This window comes from Lepisma saccharinum, chromosome 6, assembly GCF_977018435.1.
Source record: "Lepisma saccharinum chromosome 6, izLepSacc3.1, whole genome shotgun sequence".
NCBI lineage: Eukaryota > Metazoa > Arthropoda > Insecta > Zygentoma > Lepismatidae > Lepisma > Lepisma saccharinum.
In genome coordinates, this window is record NC_139234.1 from 64,302,628 (window position 1) to 64,324,190 (window position 21,563).

The 21,563-nt window shown below is 37.2% G+C and overlaps 1 protein-coding gene across 1 annotated transcript in view; it reads right to left on the reverse strand.

The window, feature by feature from the left end:
• The window catches only part of LOC145988826 (uncharacterized), a 31,715-nt gene that overhangs the window by 6,223 nt on the left and 3,929 nt on the right, over positions 1 to 21,563 (reverse strand). The window contains exons 5-9 of the mRNA XM_083124037.1: positions 20,240 to 20,470; positions 16,149 to 16,332; positions 9,086 to 9,215; positions 8,146 to 8,299; positions 6,009 to 6,140 (exon numbers count right to left, since the gene is read on the reverse strand). Of these exons, the coding sequence (XP_082980163.1) occupies positions 6,009 to 6,140; positions 8,146 to 8,299; positions 9,086 to 9,215; positions 16,149 to 16,332; positions 20,240 to 20,470 (831 nt within the window). The remainder of the gene's footprint in view (positions 1 to 6,008; positions 6,141 to 8,145; positions 8,300 to 9,085; positions 9,216 to 16,148; positions 16,333 to 20,239; positions 20,471 to 21,563) is intronic.

The window sequence follows — 21,563 nt, forward strand, 5'->3', positions numbered from 1 at the left end:
TAATGTTATATGCAATTAAAAGATCACGTTGTTACTTTGCCCCATTATGTTTCAACCTTCTAGCAAGGTCTTCTTCAGACTCTGTACCAAATACAAATGAAGATGGCAAGAAGAAAGAAGATAAAAATAATAAAGGAGGACCTGACAAGAATAAAATAAATCTATTGAAGATGGTGTCACCATTTTTACGAGAGAATATACATTTCATGAAATGAAAAGCTGGCAGGAGAAGTTTAGAGAAAATAAAAATAAAGTTGAAGTAGCAAGGAGAGGGACTAGAATGGAAAGAAGAGGAGGACACCAGAAGAAGTGTTGTGGTAATAGGGAATGTAGATCTATCAAAAGAAGAGGAAGCTTTTTTAAAACTAGGAAGAGGTTTTAAAGTTAACGAAAGAAATGTGGACTATGAAAAAGTTATATATACATTGAGGAAGCAGTGCTCCATATAAAAGAAGAACCAGAAAAAGACAAGAGTAGAAGGAGAACAGCAGCCATATTGAAGAAAGAAATGGAAAAGCAGGGAAAAGTAGATAATTCAAGTCAAAAGGAAAGGGAGGAGCCATTGTGGTGATGGAAAAAGAATGGTACGAGAGGAATTATGAAGACCTAAAAGGGAACGGATGTGAGGAGCCTTGTGGAACAGAAGAACAAACTATAAGAGAAAAGGTCATACAAGACTGTAGGAGGAGAGGATTCAAGAAGTGCATAAAGGAGACCGGAAGACTGCCCAGTTTGAAATGCTTTCCAAAGATACACAAAGGAGACCAGTAATGGACTGCAGAAACAATATTTTGGAACCCTTGGAAAAGAAATTAAAGAAAGTGATTGAAGTGTTAGTAAGACAGCAAGAAAGCAGAGCAGTGAGGAACAGTGAACAGGTGGTGGAACTCATAAAAACACTTACGTTGAATGGGAAAAAGACGACAATGTTTAGCTTAGACGTGAAAAGTATGTTCCCAAGCATCAAGAGGGGGACACGTTTTGGACATTGTTAGAAAGAAAATGGGACAAGAAATTATAAGAGAATGGGACAGTGAAAGGGTAGTGAAGGTGCTGGAAACCATTTGGAATAATGGTTACAGTAAAATGGGGGATAAAATAATGTTAATGAGTGAAGGACTGAATATAGGTTCTAGCCTAAGCCCAGCACTGGCTGAATTGGTAATGAATGAATGGGAAAAGAAAGTAGTCGAAAAAGGAGATGACAAAATAATTCTGTTTTGCAGATAAGTGGACCATTGTTTTGGCATATGGAAGGGAACAAAGAGGGAGCTTGACATATTTGCAAAAGAAATACAAGATAAGCTACCTAGATATATTGATGAAAAGGAAGAGAGGACAAGAAATTGAAACCCCTTGCAATCAGAAGAACTGTGCAGCGGGGGTATTCTGTCACAAAAGAAGTGATGTAAGTGAGGTGACAAAAATAAATTTTATAAAGAATATCGAGGACAGAATCAAGAAACTATGCACGAAATAAAGTGAAAAAGAAGGCAAAATAAATAGCCTATGGAAACAGCTGTAAAAGAATGGTTACGAGAAGGATGATAGACTGGACATAAACAGAAGAAAAAGGAAAAGAGAGGTGGTTTGGCATAAGTAGTATGGAGAAGACCACAGAAAAGATATGCAAAGTGCTTAGGAAAGCAGGCATTAAAACATACGAACAAGAAAAAGGAAAGCCGAGAAGAGGAAGGGATTATCTATGAAGTGAAGTGTAAAGAATGTCAGAGTGTGTACATAGGAGAAACAAAAAAAAAGAGGCTGAAAGACAGGTTGAAACAACTTAGGGATGATGTAAGACTTAAGAGAGAGAGAAATGCAATATTTAAGCACACGAGAGAAACAGGACATGACAGAGTGGGATGAGGCTAAGCAGATAGGAAGGGAGAAGAGAGAACTAGTGAAAAATGGAAGGAGACCATGGAAATAGAGAAGAAAGGGGAAGAAGACACAATGAACTGGAATGGGGGACTGGAGATAAACATAGAATGGAAGAAGGTGTTAGAAAGAGTGAAAAGGACAACAGCGAAGAAGAAGAAAAGAAGGAAGAAAGAAAGACTAAGGAAGAATAGCGTGAGATAAGGAGTCCAACCTCCTTCCAGATGAAAGGAAGTGTTTATCTAAATTGCCTGTCAGGTGAAACAACAGTTGACAGGAGGCCACCTGCTGGAACACCTGGAAAGAAATGTTCCAGATAAACAACTTTCTAATATTCTTGTGTCTGGAGGGGAGTGATTTTTGTGTATATATATCTTCCTGTTTTGTACCTTGTTTCATTTGTATTTAGCACAGAGTCTGAAGAAGACCTTGCTAGCAGGTTGAAACGTAACGTTTAGTTTATGTTTTATAATAAAATAAACTCTGCCTTGGTCAGCATATTGGATTTTTGGTTAACATGGAAACAAGGCTTAATGGTGTTAATATAAGTTGTACGAGATAAAAACGAGACGGTGAACAAACAACATTTTTAATTCAAAACTGGACGTGTGTCGAAAACATTCATGTACAATAAAGCACGATACAGAAAGGCTATACCCAGAATATATCTACCTGCTTATGATTTCTCTTCTTCTGGCCGTGAAGGCCATACCTTATAGTCATGCATTAATACCTGAACCGTATTTATATCTCATATATATAGAATTAGAACAGTATAAATAATGTTTAGTTTACGTTTTGCCTTGGTCAGCATATTGGATTTGTGGTTATCATGGAAACAAGGCTTAATGGTGTTATTATTATATTTGAAAAAATTGCTATGAATAGTTCTTTTAAAGAAAGAGGCAACAGGTGGGTTGTGGCAATGATCACTGATTAACAGAACTATAATTGCTCTGATGAATAGTAAACACAGTCAAAAAAGTTTTGCATCACCCGAGAAGTGATGAAAATAGCATCCGCAACATGCCCAAGAACCGATGAAGCAGACTCATTGTGCGAAGTAACGCGGTCAACGTGAAATACAGATCACCACAGATGACTACTGGAGTCGGCAAGTGCATGCGTGTGTTCGAGCGTAGCACCACGGTAGTTGGCGAAGGTTAGTTAGGTGTTCCTTGTATCCAGTTAGCGAAGGTGAGCGAGTGCAGCTGTGTTCAAGGCATGCCTAGGTGTACAATAGTGAGTTTGATCCGGCCAGGATCATCACACTACTGCAGACTGGCATGTCACAATGGGCTGTTGGAGTGGCGCAAAGTGATGTCTGTAGGACCTGGAGGCGGTATACAGGAACAGTAGCACATCGTCAACGGACAGGTTGTCCATGGGTCACACCACCAGCACAAGACCACTATGTAAGACTCTCAGCTCGGAGACAGAATACCATGACAGCAAGGAACATCACTCATACCCTCCGGGCAGCCTCTGCTGTGCGTGTGTCAAACCAAACTGTCTGTAACACACTCCGAGGAAGTGGTTTACGTTCCAGAAGACCTCTCCGGCACCAGTACCTATTGCCACGACATCGGCGCAACCGTGTGCATTGGGCCCATGCACATCGAAATTGGGGACCCGATTATTGGGCTCATGTGCTCTTCACCGATGAATGTAGGCTCTGTCTAAGGCCAGATTCATGAAGAGGATGTGTGTGGCGAGGCCCTGAACTGCAAGTGGGGCTTCGTGGTGTCCAGGGGGTCCATCCATACCAAGGAGGAGGAATCATGGTGTGGGCAGGGATCTAATTCCAATTAGAGGGACACAAACAGCTGTTCGTTATGTCAGGGACATTCTCCAGAAGACTGTGGAACTATTTCATCAGGAAATTGGTGACGAATTTGTCTTGGTGGATGACAATGCCCGTCTACACCGCACACATATGGTTCACGATTATCTGCAGGCGGCGAATATTCGTCGCATGCTCTGGCCAGCGCAAAGTCCTGACATGAATTGCATCGAACATGCATGGGCAATGCAAAAAATGTTATTGCAAACCGTCCTGTGGCTCCCACCAATCTTCGTGAAGATCTTCTAGCAGCACAGGACGAATGGGATTGCTTACCACAAGATCACCTTGATCGTCTCATCCTCAGTATGCCACAGAATGTTCAAGACCTTCTTGCAGTCAGGGTAGGACACACCAGGTGGTAGGCAATGTTTCTAATGGATCCTATAGGATGAACAGTCTTCTTGTGACAGTTCTTTGTTTTTTCGCCTCCATCATGAATTGTGCCATTTTAGTTTTAAAAAACATTTCTGAGAAAATTGTACGTTTTTTGTTCCCTTTTCATTCAACGTCTTGTTCTTCATCTTTTCTTTTGTATTCCCACTGTCATTGCCAAAAAACTTTGTGCTTCATATATATTTTGTCATTTTCCGTCCTGATGCAAAACTTTTTTGACTGTGTTTATAAGTACATATTTTGAGTATTAACAACACACGGTTAAGGGATATTGGTACAATACAATAAACGACGATGTCACAAAAAAGTGGAACTTAATTGGCACTCCGTGATATGCCTAGGAATTACTTTTAACTAATTGGTGCTTTATGTTCCCAACATTTTCGTAAAGAATGTCGAAGGCTAGTGGGAAGGTGAAACATTTTGCTAACTCACATTCCATAATGGTAAATTTTCTCAAAAATTCGTAAAATGTAGGTAATAATGGGATTGCCTACTCACAAGCAAATTTGTAGATGCTCTCCCTTTCAGTTTCTCTTCCATTTGTTTTTCTACAGATATACTCTCATTTGTTAATGGTTTCCATTATATACTTACATTGGTGCCTTCTAAAAGAACACCAACTTTGTAAGAATACAGACATTATATTAATTTAGAAGTGTATTATGGTCAAAATTTGTTGCTATTAAACTGTACTTTAATTACAAACATATTTAATCTGTTCCATCTCTTATAATCAATAATATATAATAATTATTCATAAACCATGCAACTCCCTAAATAAATTATATAAGTTGATTATATAAAGTGGAAACTTGATTTAACATTTTTCAGGGGACCAAGCTGAAAAAACTTAAAATACAGGACAATTTATTAACATTTTACTATGTTCGGACCATCAAGACTGAATGTATAATGAAGGAAAATATAACATCAAGGAACATAAAATCGGGGTTCCACTGTACACATAATAAAGCAAGGGAATTTTTCTGAAGGAAAGGGAAATATTTGTCTTGCGTGGGGGAAATTTTATCAAAAATGGTTTCTTAGGAAAATATTTGGAACTAAAAGGGATGAGGAGACATGTAAGTGAAGAAGGTTACATAATTTTGAACTACATAATTTGTATTCATGTCCAGATATTATTAATAATAATAATAATAATCCGTTGCGCAACAGCCCATGAAGGGCCTAGGCATACCTACCGACTGCCGATCTCCCTCCCACGCTTTCCTTCATCACCTCTAAGCATGGAGATCTTCAACCAGTATTGGAATAGTCGGGGGTCAGCCCGACGTATCCCCAGCCGTTATAGTAGGTCTTCTCGATCGGATTATGCTCACTCACTCGGAGCTCCCCAATTTCCTCACGATGGTGGGTTGTCACCCGCCCTATACGTAGGCTGAATAAATTCCGACCAGAGCCGGATTCGAACCTATGCCATCCCGCAGCGAACGATCTCAAGACGAGTGAACGCCTTAACCCGCTCGACTACGGAGGAGGACCCAGATATTATTAGAATAATTAAATCAAGAAGACTTAGGTGGGCAGGCCATGTGGCACGAATGGGAGAGGAAAGAGGAGTTTACAGGATTCTTGTTGGGAAACCTGATGGTAAGAGACCTGTAGGAAGGCCAAGACGAAGATGGAGGGACAACGTTGAGATGGACCTAAAGGAAATCGGTAGGGATGGAAAAGAGTATATACATCTTGCTCAGGATAGGGACAGATGGAAGGCCTGTGTTGCTGCAGCCATGAACCTTCGGGTTTAAGAATGCTAGAGAGTTAGTTAGTTAGTTAGTCTGCATTACAGTGGTGAGCTTCTGAGTTATTTATGTTTTAATTTCAGAACCTATTAGCAAATAAGCCAAAGTAAATTTATCCTTACCTGTAAAGTCACCTGATATGAAAAGCTGTCAGTTTCCATATCTTCTTTATAATCGGAAGATGACTTTTTATCAGTTTTGGACTGACTATTTTCATCATCATCATCTCCATTATTATCAATATCAGGAACAATCTGGAGAAATAGAAAATTACAATGTAAGGTAAGATTCAATTTCACACATTTGATTTAAGCAATAAGTTAGGAATGAGATTATTATTATTATGGTGGCCACGGTGGCTCAGTCGGTAACGCGTCTGACTACCATGCTCAAGGTCCCGGGTTCGATCCCCGGCCGGTTCAAATCCGGGAACTTTTCTAACGGTGGAAGCGGCCCCGGCGCCTACCCAGCGTCGAATAACATGGGTACCTGGGGGAAACCCTGGGGGGTAAAGGCGGTCAGGGGCGTGATGCTGATCACATCACCCCCACTCACGACCGGATCAAGAAAGTGTGGGGCGTTACCCCCACACCCCCTATACGCCTTCATGGCGTGGTGCTATGCACAGGGGAACACTTTACCTTTTATGAGATTAATTGCTCAGTACTCTTTTATCAGTTTTCACATATTTCTATATTGGTAAAATCCCCAATAATGTTACCAATCCAAAATTTTTATAAAGAGCCACTTGTTATTTTTATGAACATAAAGTTGATTTGTTTCATTTTATGTTGCTTTTCTGCCACTTTAGGCTAATCATGAAGATCAAATGGCTGAAGGGACAATCTCAAACACTCATGGACAAAACATTAACAAAAGCACCACAGAGGTCTCTGCTGGCTGTGATTCCAGGATTGTTAAAGGTCCAGGAACTTATACAATCTAATGGGATCCACCGGGTTCCGTAACAGTACCGGAACCTTTTATCTCGCACAATTTAAATTCGGTCCAAGTTGCATATTGTTTCATTTCACCACTGAACTTTGACCCTACATTGATCCGGAAAAAAGTTTCTGGACTGTATTTAAATTGATCCAAAAAAAAAAAGGTCTGTGAACCGTATTTAAAGTCAACTGGAAAAAAGGTTCATGGACCATATTTAAATCTAAAAAAAGATTTCTGGACCAAATTGAAATATTTTACAGATAGAAAAGTTCTTTACTGTCCACAACATATTTACACATGCTGATTTTCTCTCCTGGACCAGAATTGAATTTATTTAAAAGTCCTGTACCTTCAACAACCTTGCTCAGAACCTCGACAGAACACTGAAACTTTAAGTGTATGTCTTGAAAACATAAAATAGAATGTAAATATTCTAGAAGTCTCCGCATTCTAATTATTATGCAATTAAATATAAATTGATACAATTAAACCCCTAAAACAATCCAAGGTGTACTACATAGAAGAGAGGTTGACATTTTGGTGCTTAGGGCAGGGGTTCCCAAACTTTTTCGCTTCACAGCACCTTTAGTGCTTCGAAATTTTTCCACGGCACCCAAGTCAGAATATAGGCCTATCTAATGCTTGCAACGCTCAGTTAGTGTGCTTAGGTTGCACGTATTTCAAATTTAGAAACATTTTACACGTAAAAAGTACCAAATAAGCACATATTTGAAATAAGTGTCATTATAGTAAAAATATTGGAACATTATGCGGTGCACACTTTGGGAAACACTGGCTTAGGTGAAGTCACCTCGTATGAATATCAAGGTGTAAATCATATATCCTGCTTGAACTTCCTGAACAAATAACATTGCACATAAAAAAAAAATACTACAGATGGGAACATAATTGATAGTAAATCAAGCTGACAATAGTATGTTGGTCAAGCTATTAATAGTTTTATCAATCCAAATTTTAAAACAAAATTACTGATTTGGATTTATGGTAGTGGACCATATCAGTACAGTACAGTACAGTACAGTACTGAACATAGTTACAACAGAAAATTGGTACTTCAGCACTTGTCAGGATGAAATAAAGAAAACTATTCGAAATCTAAACTTCCTGATGTAACTTAGTGTAACGAAGTTAACACACAAAGATGGAAGTAATGTTCTATTTTGTCAGAATGATGAAAGCAAAGTAATTACCTTCTAAATAAAATATTGACAGAAACATGGAATTACTTCCACTTTTGTATCCAGTAACTGTTAACTCTCTCAATAAAGAAAAATTATATGCAAAATAACAAACCTGAAGAGGTTCCGATGAAGTAGGAGGAGCTTTCATGTTTGCTATGATGACACTCAGTGAATCTAGTACTTCTGAAGCTGTCATCCTCTGTTCAGGCTCCAACACAAGTAGTTTCCAAATTAAAGCAATGGTACTATCTGATACCCTGCCATCACTGAAAATAAAACGAAATTTTTTTGAGAAAAGAAAAAAGTTAATTAATTCAGCAGCAGAACATCAAAAATCAAGATATAATTGTAGTTATTTAAACCCTTTTGCTCTTCCTTCAACCCATTGAGTAGTACAGACATAAATTAACGTTTTGAACTTTGTGCCGAAGCAGTTCTTATTTGATGTTCAGTTTCAGCTTTACTTCTCTTAAGTCTTCTGACATCTGTTGGCTACATGTTGAAACTTTGTTCTCCCTTTCATTTTGCTTTGAACATATGCTATTCTTCCTTTTATCTGAGCTCATTCTGCCAGTGACAATGCTCTGTGTGTACACCCCTGTTTTGAGAGTACCACACCCAGAGGACTTTCTAAAAACACATTCACTGAGAAATAATTAAAAATAGTGTTGAAGACTAATGTATGCTACTGTATATTATTTTATTTGTTTCTTCTATTTTATTTTATTGTGCAATACATATTGATAAAAAATTCTATAAAATAATTGTACAACCCTTAAAATTAACGGGATAATCACAAAATATAGTAGTTAGTACCATTTTTATTATTGATAATAATTATAATATTTGCACAAAAATAAAATGTTTGTAATCAAATTATTTCATTGTGTAACACACATAGTAAAAAAAATAATTTAAATAATTGTAAATTCAAATCCTTTCACCTCATCTCATGTTGATTGAAATACCTTAATGGCCTAAAGTTTCCACTGTGCAACGTTAGGTTGTCATCCATACAATTAATGTGCATATCTCTAACACATTCAACTTACCTTGGTATTGTGTACTCTGCTGCTTTGATTTTGTTGAATAACTGTGTTGGACTAGAATCATAGAAGGGGAATTGCCCGTACAGCATTGTAAAGAGTACTACACCTAATGCCCACATATCGGAAGGTTTTCCTGCAAATGAATGTAACATTAAATATAATATTTTTATTTGAGTAATTTCAATGCTTTTTTCCCATCTACAGTTCTTAATGTGTGGCTGAACTTTTATCGAAGAGCCTCCTCCTACTGTTGCAGAGAAGAGGATCTACGAGAGGAGATAGCCACCATCACTGAAATAACCCTGACACATGGCTACACAGAAGCACAACTTTCCACTTTGTGCAGTAAAGCGGAAACACAGGCTAGACACCCTAACCAACCACAATCAACCCATTCGCAAGCAATCCAGCCACAATCAACCTACAGCGGCCAATATAAATGGTTTGCCTTCCCCTACCATCCCATCACTTCCAACTACATATCTAAAGCCCTTCTCCCATATGGCATCAAAGTAGCGCATATGACCATCATTGCATTTTAGGTCATATGGAGATCTCATTTTTGTTTCATTTCAAAAAAATTGTTATGTTTGGTAATGATCTTCAGGTCTAGTAACATTTTAAACACGTAAAATTTCACTAAATCAAATCTAGTATATATTATTCATACAAGAGAATTATTTCCGTACAAGTATGCAGACAATGCTACTTACCAAAGACGTGATCTCTCTGCCGTTCAATGTAGTTTTATCAATGTATTTTAGTGAATATCCTTTCTACCGTGGTTTTCATTATTATACATGGTATTAAAGCCATCCTAATTGATAATAGTAAGTTTACATAGCCGTAACATCGCATTTCATAACATCTGCACAGCTTGCCATTTGTTTATGCACGTAGTCAAGTCACAGTTTATAACCCGTAGAAATTGAGTCACGCAAAGGTAATTAGTAGAGGCACATATTTTTGGTAAATAAAAAAGCAAACTTTCGGTATAAAAACTGAGTCAATTTCGGGTTCAAAAGCGGTAAATAAAATAAAATATCGGTGTTATAGCGGTGAAAAATTGGATCAAAAGTGGTATATAAAAAGACATTTTGGTTTTAAAATTGTGAATATAATCCTAAATTTGATTTAAAAACTACACTTATTCCACAGAATTAACATTTCACTTCTAATAGCCCATTGATGTAGTTATTCGAGTATTAAGTTTATTTCTGTGTAAAGGAGTCAATTTTTGTTTCTCCAATATTAACAGCAGAATTAATAAATTTTCCGGGAATTGCATAACTCTCAGGATAATTCAGACCTCAGAAGGTGCCGCGTCGGTGAATAAACCCTAAATTTCGTGTTTAAGAGTTAATTTCGCTTTTTGCAGTTCATTTCGCATTATTTCGTGACAAAACATGGTCACAAAATGCATCTCACACCTTTCAAAAACATGAAAAATTAACACTACAATGCGTTTTTTCAAATTTCGTTTTTTCGTCAAAAACGAAATATGCATGCCCCTAGTAATTAGCAATCCTACATACGTGATATCATTGTAAGTTGTAATTTTTCTTATATTTATGGCACGAGATTATGTTTTGTAATGTTTCTGTTGCAATCGAGTTACTTTCGCGTTTTTGGACATAATTCTTTTGGTTACAACCGTTTTGAAGCTTACAATAGAAGAAAAGTTGGGATCCAAGATGGCGTCGGAAGATAGTGGAAATCATACGTGGGAGAATAGAAGAAGTGATCCGGTAAATAAAGTATGGTGGTCTAGATAGACGCTTCGGTTTAAGAATTATGAAAAAAGACAAATAACTGGGAATCGGGTGATTCTGCAGTTAAGATATGCCGACAATGGTGTAGTTCGTATATTTGAGCTATTTTGACGAAATTATGGCAGCTGAACACAGTCGGATGTGTTGATGATTGTGAGATATAGAGCCCAGGACAATGACATCAATCTTGCGAAAGGACTAGGCAACTATAACAGATTGATGGTTTGGTATCCTTTATAAAAATCCAGAGCTCTGGTAATAAATTAGAAGATGTACTAGGATTTAAGTGTTTGCGCATGCGATACTCCGTAAGGCCTTTTAACAAACATTAATAAATTAAGCAATTGAAGAATTTCAGTCCAAGCACATGTAAATTTTTATCCAACTACTGTATCTAAAGGTAAAGGTAAAGTGCTCCCCTCTGCATAGCACCACGCCATGAAGGCATATAGGGGGTGTGGGGGTAATGCCCTACACTTTCTTGATCCGGTCGTGAGTGGGGGTGATGTGATCAGCATCATGCCCCTGACTGCCTTTACCCCCCAGGGTTTCCCCCAGCTAGTACACAGAAATTAACGTAATAAGTCTTATGTAACTGTATGTTACAAATTAAATATATTCTTTTTTACTGTACAAGATTTGGCATTATTCAAAGTGCAGTAGTTGCTTACATTTTGATTGCGAGTATAACGTTTCAATGGTTGCATTATTAATTTAAAGTACAAGTTCTTACAGCATGAATCAAACAGAGTTCTCTTAAAGGAGGCACTGCTCCTTTAGTAAATATTAGGGATGGGTCGATATGAAATTTTGGCCGATACCGATAAAGTACCGATATAAAATTTACCGATACCGATAACCGATATAAAATTAGAAATGGTCCTTGAAGAACCTGAAAGGTTCACTGACCTCTTTAATAAATGTGTGTTTCAAGGTGACTGCAGTGCAAGATAAATTGCATATTTAGACATTTACTTTTTTAGAAAATTACAACAAAATGGCAGAATTTTGCACTAAATTATCAGATAATAATCAATATATCGGATCGGTAAAAAATCTGTAATTTTACCGATAAACCGATACACTGATATGCCTATATCGGCCGATACCGATAGAGTACCGATTAATCGGTCCCATCCCTAGTAAATATGTAATTCTCGTCCTGAGTCACATCACATCAGACATCTACTTTTATACCTAGCTAGCTGTGCTACCGGCCACGTTGGCTCGAAAGATCTCAACCTAACTTGGCATACACATTGGTACTAAGGTGAGGCCGATAGCGGGAAGCACATTACACGCACAAACCCAATTCCAAAATAGCTGATAAACTGAACAAACACAAACACTACTTCCTCTCCCCCCTTGATAACCCAGGTGTATACGATACAGAGTGTGAATGCAAGGCACATTACATCGGCAGGTCCATCAGATCTGTCGATGAAAGAATCCAACAGCACCTAACAGAAAGCTAAAAAAACCCCAACCCACTACTGGTCTTGCTAAACATATCAAATACAATAGCCATAAAATTCAAAAGGTTCAAGTCAAACACACTGCCCACACGCTCGTAGACACTAAAATCAAGGAAATGCATGCCATAATGCACTTCCCGCACGAGCTAAACATCGATAGAGGACAAGCACACCACACGTGGATTCCCCTACTACAACAGTTGTTGCCCGGAAATAGCAGACGACATGGACCCCAGATGCACGGTTAACAACAGCGCACCTAGCGGAAGCCAGAGAACTACAAACAAAAGACTCATGCCAAGCAACAGTACAAGTTCCAACGAGGATGGTGGCAGCGATATACTGAAATTAATCGAACAAAGAAGAAAAAACAGTTTCACGGATAAAGTTAGTACTAATTTCTCTGTATTTTTATACAGTTCTTAATATAGTTTACATCTTACAATTTTTTTCCCTGCACTGACAAGTATAGATTGCACGGAATTGAGATAACTTCCTATGGGAGAATCTACATCTTACACAAAATGATAAACTCATTTAAAACCTCAAGAAGAGTATGTTTATAAATAACTTGGGACCATTAATAGAAAATCTGGGAAGAAGCATCTATCTTGAATACGAGGGCTGCTGGAAAAGTTTCTGCAATCAATATGAAAAAAGACACGTGAAATTCTGGGAATGGTTTTAATGTTTTTCAAAGTATTCACCCTTAAGATCGATACACTTTTGACTACGCTCAAACCAATTTTGAAAGCGTTTTTTCCACCCTGAAGTTGATACCTCAGAATGCGTCAACAGCTGCTTCAGGCGACACAAATCAGTCACCACGCATCTTTTTTTTCATGTGTGGGAACAAAAAAAAGTCATTAGGTGATAAATCCGGTGGGTACGGACAATGAGTCATTAATTTGACATTTTTACTGGACAAAAATCAACCTTTTGGTGTGCTGTGGGAATTGGCGTTGTCGTGAAGAATAATGCGACGATTTGTGTTTGTTTTATGCAATTCATTGATGAGCTCTGGCAAACAAGTTGTTGTTTCGACTCAGCATTTACAGTCCTTCGATCTTCTAAAGCTATTGTTGCCACATGTCCAGTATAACCAAAGAAACAATCATTTCTTAGCAGCACTCCTTGAAAGAACAACTTTTGTTGGTTTCGGCTCCTTTGAAACACCAAAACAGTGGATTGCTGTTTAGTTTCAGGTTCGTATGAATAGATCCAAGTTTCGGCCCCTGTAACGATGTAGTACACCTAGGTTCAATTTTTTGAGCATTTCTTTACACCAATTTACACGAGCCTGTTTTTGAGCTTCGGTCAAGTTGTGTGGGATCCAACAGGTTGAAAGTTTCCGTACCTTTAGATCACCAGGCAAAATCTTATATATTGCTTCCATGTCAATCTTTAAGGATGCCAGAATCTCACGGTATGTCACATGCCGATCTCTCTCAATTATTTCATGCACAGCATCAACATTACTGGCAACAACAGACGTGGATGGACAACCTTCGTGAAATTCATCACTGAGAAATGTGCGACCACGCTGGAATTCGGAAAACCAATTGTACACAGTCCTATTGCATGGTCCTTCATCCCCAAAAGTCAAATGAAGTTGCTCGATGTATTGTTTCAGTGTTAAACTACATTTGAAATCATAAAAAAATCATTGCCCGAAAGTGTTCACGAGAAATTTCTATTTCTCACTTCAAACTGCTGTGAAAAATAAATGAATAGGCTCAAACAAAGAATCAAAGATAATTTAAACACGAAAAAGGTCTATTCTTCAGATTTTTATAATAGCGGAACACTAGCGCCACTGTTGGTGATAGTTTGCAGAAACTTTTCCAGCAACCCTCGTACACACAAGTTGGTTGTACCTTACTAATGCTGCATAAATACACACACCGGTTGTTTCAAGGAGGAGAAGATAATAGATGTAGTGATAGTTTTAAGGAATATTACTGTCACTGTCCTAAAACAATCAAATGATGACCAAGGCAAAATTTATTTTAGAAAAAATTATACACTAAAACTGAACTTTCCACTCTCTAACAGGGTCTTCTTCAGACAAAGATTCACAATAGTTTCTTGTATGTTACCATTACTGTCCTGTGTCAGTGAAAATTAAATTAAAAATTAAATGTACAATAAGAATTGTTAGTCGTATCTCAATTTTAGTTATCATAATGTTGCAATGAAAAATAATACAGTGGTCCCTCTATAATCCGGAACTTCGCCAATCCGGCACCTCCAGTAGTCTGGCATTGAACGAGTGGGGAGCGTGAAAGGGAAAACAAGTTATTGCATGTCAGTGTCAGAGACCTTGGTATGAGGTAAACACTAAGCTCAGTATAGCGATCTGTATGCAACCCCACGTGCACTGTTTTTTGTCTCAGTGGTAATTACGTGTATTGTTGTGAGTGAAAATGTCCCTACAGAGCAAACAAAAACATGATCCCGGGGGGGGGACTTTATCTCTAGTAGAGAAACTAGCAATTTTAAAAAAGGTTAGCAGCTGTTAAAGCAATACCCCAGAACGCTGCCATGGATTCCTTCACTATGTCCAATACATGGGCAGAAGAAATGGTGTCTGCAAGTGATATCTTGTTGTTAAAACGACTTCAAGAAAAAGTGTTAAAAGTGTCATTTCGAGCAAAGAAACAAAAGAAAATTGATACTTTTTTTAGACCTGTTCCCTCAAAGGAATAATACAAATACACTGTACTACAGTGTAGAAATGTAAGTTTTTATTTTATTTTTGTCATAACATAAACCTAACGCAGGCCTAGTTAAGGTTATGTAAACTACAGGAAAATGTATGTTTCTTGTTTCGTATTTTTTTTACAACACTAATTTCCATTTTAATATATATACTAGGGATGGGCCGATATGAAATTTTGGCCGATACCAATAAAGTAACGATATAAAATTTACCGATACCGATATTCTACCGATCCGATATAAAATTAGAAATGGTCCTTGAAGAACCTGAAAGGTTCATTGACCTCCTTAATAAATGTGTGTTTCAAGGTGACTGCAGTGAAAAAGAAATTGCATATTTAGACATTTACTTTTTTAGAAATAAGGACATGAAGATTATCCACAAAAATTACAACAAAATGGCAGAATTTTGCACTAAATTATCAGATATTTATCGATATATCGGATCGGTAAAATAATCGGTAATTTTACCGATAAACCGATATGCCTATTGGCCGATACCATTAGAGTACAGATTAATCGGTCCCATCCCTAATATATACATACATACATATTTGTAATTTTTTGTGCAATGAACATAGGTTTTGCTACTAAAATGTGTTTTTTTTTTAATGAACCTCCACTAATCCAGCATTTTCGTTAATCTGGCAGTACTCTGGTCTGATATCTGCCGGATTACTGTATTGAAAAAGAAATTTGTGTGCAAAGTTTAGTACATAAGAAATTCTTGGAAGTTTTTCATTATGCAGTCCAATTGCCTGCATATTTAGTTGCATTGAATATTTTGTGACTTTTTATTATTTTTTTCTGAAAATAAAGAAACAACACCGTCTCAGTCTCCCATTTACCCCACATGCTGAAAAACTTCAACCATCACTACTACGACACTGTCGAAGGAAATACATCTCAACAAAAATAGATTATCATGATATCTACCATGCCACACATAGCACTCAAATCAAAAGCCTGAGAAGACCAGACGGGTGTATACTTTTGAATATATTTCTTCTTACAGAGTCTAGGCAAGTTACAGAATGAAAAATTCAGCTATTAATTTTCTAACATTCATTTTGAATAACCCTGGATTGTAATAGATACCTAGGTATGGTTTTCCACAGAGGACGTCTGGAGATATGTATGCTGGAGAGCCACGTTGATCTTTCAGTAAGTCATTTTCACTTCCTAAATGTTTTCCTAGGCAAAAATTGGTGATGGTTACTTTCCAGGTGCTTCTGTTCAAAACTAAATTACCCAGCTTAAGATCACGGTGGACAATGTTTTTCTGGAAAACATAATGGGGAAAAAAAATTATCTTTATGTCTGATATCGTTAGTCATATAGCATTGTATAGTCGGAAGTAAATTACTGTTAGGGATTAATTGGAAAGCAAAGCTGAAATTCTTACAATTTACTTCCTATCATACAAAGCAACTTTGCATTGAGTATTGCCTATTGTTACTATGCATCTAAGAAAGGAACTACAGGAATTTTTGGGTAGATTTTAATAACCAAATAAGGCAATTTTCTTCAGACTGTACAAAATGAAGGTGAATAGTTATCATACAATGCCAAATTTTCTTCTCAAAAATGGCCACTAAATATAAACATTTATGATGGATGCGGTAAACGTGGTTTAAGTATTACCTACGTGAAGTTTCGTGTTTCCGGAAATAAACGATCCAATTGTGATATTTATTGAGCCATTCTTGAAATCCTTACAGCATAATTCTAGGGACTTTTCAGACCAAAGCGACAAGCAACATGTGCCTCTTGGAAACCAAACTTCAGAAATAAATGCAAGTTTTCGAAGCAAAGTAACATGATAAGCTGCACGTTTGTCACTTGCGTGTCGCTTGGACTGGGCCATTTTCTCGATACCATGCAACGTGTTGCTTCATTCTGTTATTTGCACATGCGTGGTGAAGGTTTTGCTTTGGACTGAAGGGGCACATGGCACTTGCTGCTTCAGTCTGTAAGCTCTCTTAGTGCTACGAAATATTTCAATACTATGCAAATACATCTTCCTCAAGATAACTATTTAGGCACTTCACCTAACAAAATGTCTGTACAGAACATTAGGAACACCTATAATAATAATTGGGATACAATTCTGGCATTTTCTCATGGTATTTACGAATAGCAAAACCAAAATTGTAAAATAAATTTGCAAATCAGTATGCTTTTCTTCTACACCAAAAAGTCATCAAATACCTTAGTTATCATTCACATTCTTCACTAAATGGTCCACATATTATGCAAACACAAAAATTTCACATTGTTATATCCACAATAATATTAATAATGCAACTACTTTACAGTAAGTTTTTGTTAAGTTCATACAGCAGATGAAATCCCAAAGCAGATACGAAATTATAACCGAGAACGAATCTACAGTTTAAAGTGGGATCCCAACAACCATGTACCTCCACTGGGTATCAAACCTGGGACCTCTTGATTACAAGGTGACAAGATTACCACTGTACTATTTGGAAGGCATTTTTGCCTTATGAGAAGAAAGGGAAAACACATGATAATGTGTAATTGAAGAATGTACCATGGAGGAGAAAATCCAGTAATGATAAATATTCACATTAGCTTGAAATTAGCCCCGATATTTTTGGTATGTAGAAATTTACTTTACAAAGACCAGGCAATTATACCATTTCATCCATTAAGGCTCGGCTGGACTTTGTCTCAACAGATGAAAACTGCTTCTATTTTCTTTGAAAAAATCTCCTAACATAAACATTCAATTTTTGTGATACTCTGGAAGGTCATTCCATGGCAAATCACCGAAATGGAAGTCGCCACTACATTTCCAATTTTAATAAAATTTTGCACAAGTTTATGTCTGAGGGTATTATGGAAAACTGTAAAATTATTAATGTCTACGGTCATTAGTTTGGGCTACAGGACTGATTAAAGTTACAGTCTCAGTGTGTAGTGACGTGGTAACGTACAGCGCGAAGGTACGAGATAAATGCTTGTAGCGTAACAAAAAGAAATGACATATGATTTCTAGTTGTTATATTATGTAAAGGAAATATATACAATGAAAAAGTTAAGTTTGGTGACAACTATATCAATTTGTGGCTCTCCTTTTCATAACTGAAAAAACAACTTCCCTCACATATATGTGGAAATCTATGTCATATTTTAAAGTGGAAGGAAATAAAGTGCAATCTTCATAGTTCTCACACGAACAGTTCATAAAGTGTGGGGTCTCCACACTAAAAAGGAAGACTGCAATATATTTCCTTCTTGCTTAAAAAGTGTGTCATGTATGTTAAAAATATGAAGAAGCTAAAAAAGCTCTCTTTTTGGGTGCAAAGTTACATATGAGGAAAAGATATCAAGGAGAAAAGAGTGATAGTAAAATATTGTACTATTCCAACATGTTCCTCAGGAGAAATTTCATGATTGCACTCTGAACAATTTTCATAGAATACTGAATTATGTGTACTGCCGTTTTGCTAATATCTGCTTTCACATATAATGCGTAATTGAGTTTTCCTATCACATATTTCACGTTGCTGTACCTCAACCCATGCACTCACACCCGTAAAAGAGTATATTCCAAAACAAAAAAGTTAATGCAAATTGTGAAACATTTGTGCATTTTGCAACTCATTTGTTTCATGTGAATTTCAGGACACTTTTGTTTTCCCGCCATGATATGATGATATGAGGCTGGCTTCTGGTGGTGTACAGTAATATTTTGGTGAGAGTAGTGGTGTTTTTCAATTATTTAATGTGAATTACAGTAAGACTTGTTAACAAACTGTACTTAGAGACAGGAAGACATTCATTCTGTGTGTGAAAACTCGAAGTGAAATAAACACAGACATGGCATGGCCTCAGGGCTGTGTGCCACATGAACCCTCAGTGCAGTGCAGTGTAGGCTTGAAGACAGACAGTGCTTGTCACCTACATCACTACACACCAAAAACAGGAACTGTATTGGTAAGCATCCTGCCAGGTTTAGATCAAGAACTGTTGAAATTTAGAGTAGGTAGTGTGGATAACATTTGTTTCCATCATGCAAAGGTTTACTTGCGAAAATATTCTCACATATTTGGTTCTCATTGCTGCGACCCATTTTCCTATCACAAGGGTTCTTGTAAGAAGTCACTAAGGACAATTACTGTAGAAACAGCAAGGATATACAGTGGTAAACTGATTCCTGGGCAAAAATTGTGTGGAAAATGTGAGAAATACTTGAAAGAAACACCGTGCCAGCCTGAAGATTTGGGTAATGTTGATGAGGTAAATGACAGTGATTGTGTCCCAGACAGCAGTGCTAGAGACTGAATTCAAGTCTGCATGAAATACAAGTATCTCCCATGAAGAGACTTACTCATGTGAACAATGAGAAGAGGAAAAGGTATGGAAAAGCAAAAATTAAACAAATTCAATCTTCTATTACAAAATGGAGTCGGAAGAATCTGCTGAGGCTACAAAAACTTTTTTGAACATTGGTTTTGATATCTAGAAACATGTACAAAGGTATGTACTAAAAATGATTTTTTTCTAAAACGGTCATGCAACAATTTTTTTTAAAAATTGGTTGATTTGGCATGGAATGACCCTGTATTATTTTAATGAGCTTTTTCTTTGTTTCCTCATATCAAAGTTTGTAGGTTGTAAACAAGAGCCGCCGCAGAGGGGGCCATGGGGTATTTGTTCTTCTAGAACATTTCATACAATCTGAGTAGTGAAATTGTAGGTTGAAAACATGGATGAGTTGTGTCACGAAAGACAGCAGATTAAGTGGTCTCTTGATATTTGAGCTTTTGTTTTAAGTCCATTTTATGCACAGATAGGCTAATCGAGATTAGGCCTACAAATTAAAGTGGGATACGAAACACTATGTAACTTCACCGGGTTTCCCCGAGAGCCGTTAATTACAAGGCCACGACATTACCACTGCGCTATCCGTGAGGTTCTGGTCTCTGATATGTGTTTCGTACAAAAATACAACTGTTCAACAAATTGATAGATGTTTATGGAAAGGAAGCAAGTCGAATCCAGTTTCTACTTAAATAGTGGACTTAAGTCTGAACTTAACAACAACGCTATGGTATTTTCATTCAATTTAAATTTCTTGATCTACATAACAATAATAATAATAAAAGGTAAACATGAATTGTTATGACTGAAGGGCAAGGTATGAAATCTTACTCGCTTACCTTATGTAAACTTTCAACAACCCTCACTGTATCGTAGAATATAATAACAGCCTCCTTTTCACTTAGCTTCTTCTCACGTATAACATAATGCTGGAGATTAATGAGATCTGCATTTTGCGTACTGAAGTCGTGAGCACACAGACAGTCCAGCACCAAACATAATCTGTGCTTCACTCGTCCTGTATAAACCAAACTGCCATCAATTGCTTCTCTTTCCTCCAGTGCACAGTCCTACAGAAAACATACAAATGAAACATTACAAAGTGATCCACATTATTATTGGTAATTCCTGGCATGTAATCGTTACAAATTTAAAAACTAAAATTTATCCAAGTTGGAGTCCACTTTGTGCATGTTGAGGTCAATTAGGATTCGACTTGGAATCACTCGATATGTTATGCAATATTTTGAAATCAAAACAGCACCTATTTTGAACCCATTACTAGAGAATCCAATGCCATTTCTACTGGCAGTTGACGTTGGGAGATATTTCTGTCTGACAATCATCTTTGAGGGTGTGGATGCTGGAGCAGGTGGCAATCTCATTGTTCTAGGAAGAAGATAGGCCCTGCTGTAGCTCTGAACAATTTATCCAAGGCCATTCGAGTGCTATTTTCCCCCATGCTTATGAGTGTTTTCACTTGTAACAGGGCCCTTTAGCAAACCTAGCATCTATTATTGTATTAACTTTGTTTCAAATTTTCAATTTCTTGCTTTCAAAACTTTCAACACATAAATGCAGAACAGAAGAGTCCAAATAATTTAAGGTGAATGGAACTGAGACCATATCGGGCAAAAAACTAAGGCTATGTGGAATAATTTAGGGCAAATTAAAAGAGGCGTAAGAAAAAAACATTTGTTCAGTGTAGTAGTAATGATGTTAGGAAAAAATAGTTAAACAGCACTGAACTTATGGATTCACCTCATTGCTCGAATAACATCATCAGTACATGTTGCGTCTGACTGTGATCCTACACAGTGCATTTCCACCTCCAATGGAGCAAAGGTTTTTTTTCCTTCCTTGGGTTATTGACACCTTAATGTATATTCTTTTACTGCAACAAAAACCTAACAAACAGTCTTCTCAAGCTTGGTTTTCAAAGTTTAAGACAAAAACCATCCACTTTATGCTCAAACAGGCTAACCAGGAGTGGACCTACAGTTCAGAGTGGGAAATGAACCACTGAGGATTGAACCCAGGATCCCTTGATTCTAAGGTGATAGTGTTACTATTGTGACACTTTGGAGCCTGGCTTGGTTTCCAATCTTATTATTCCTTGTTATAAATGTATGGGAAAACTTTCTATGCCAGTGTAAAATATTT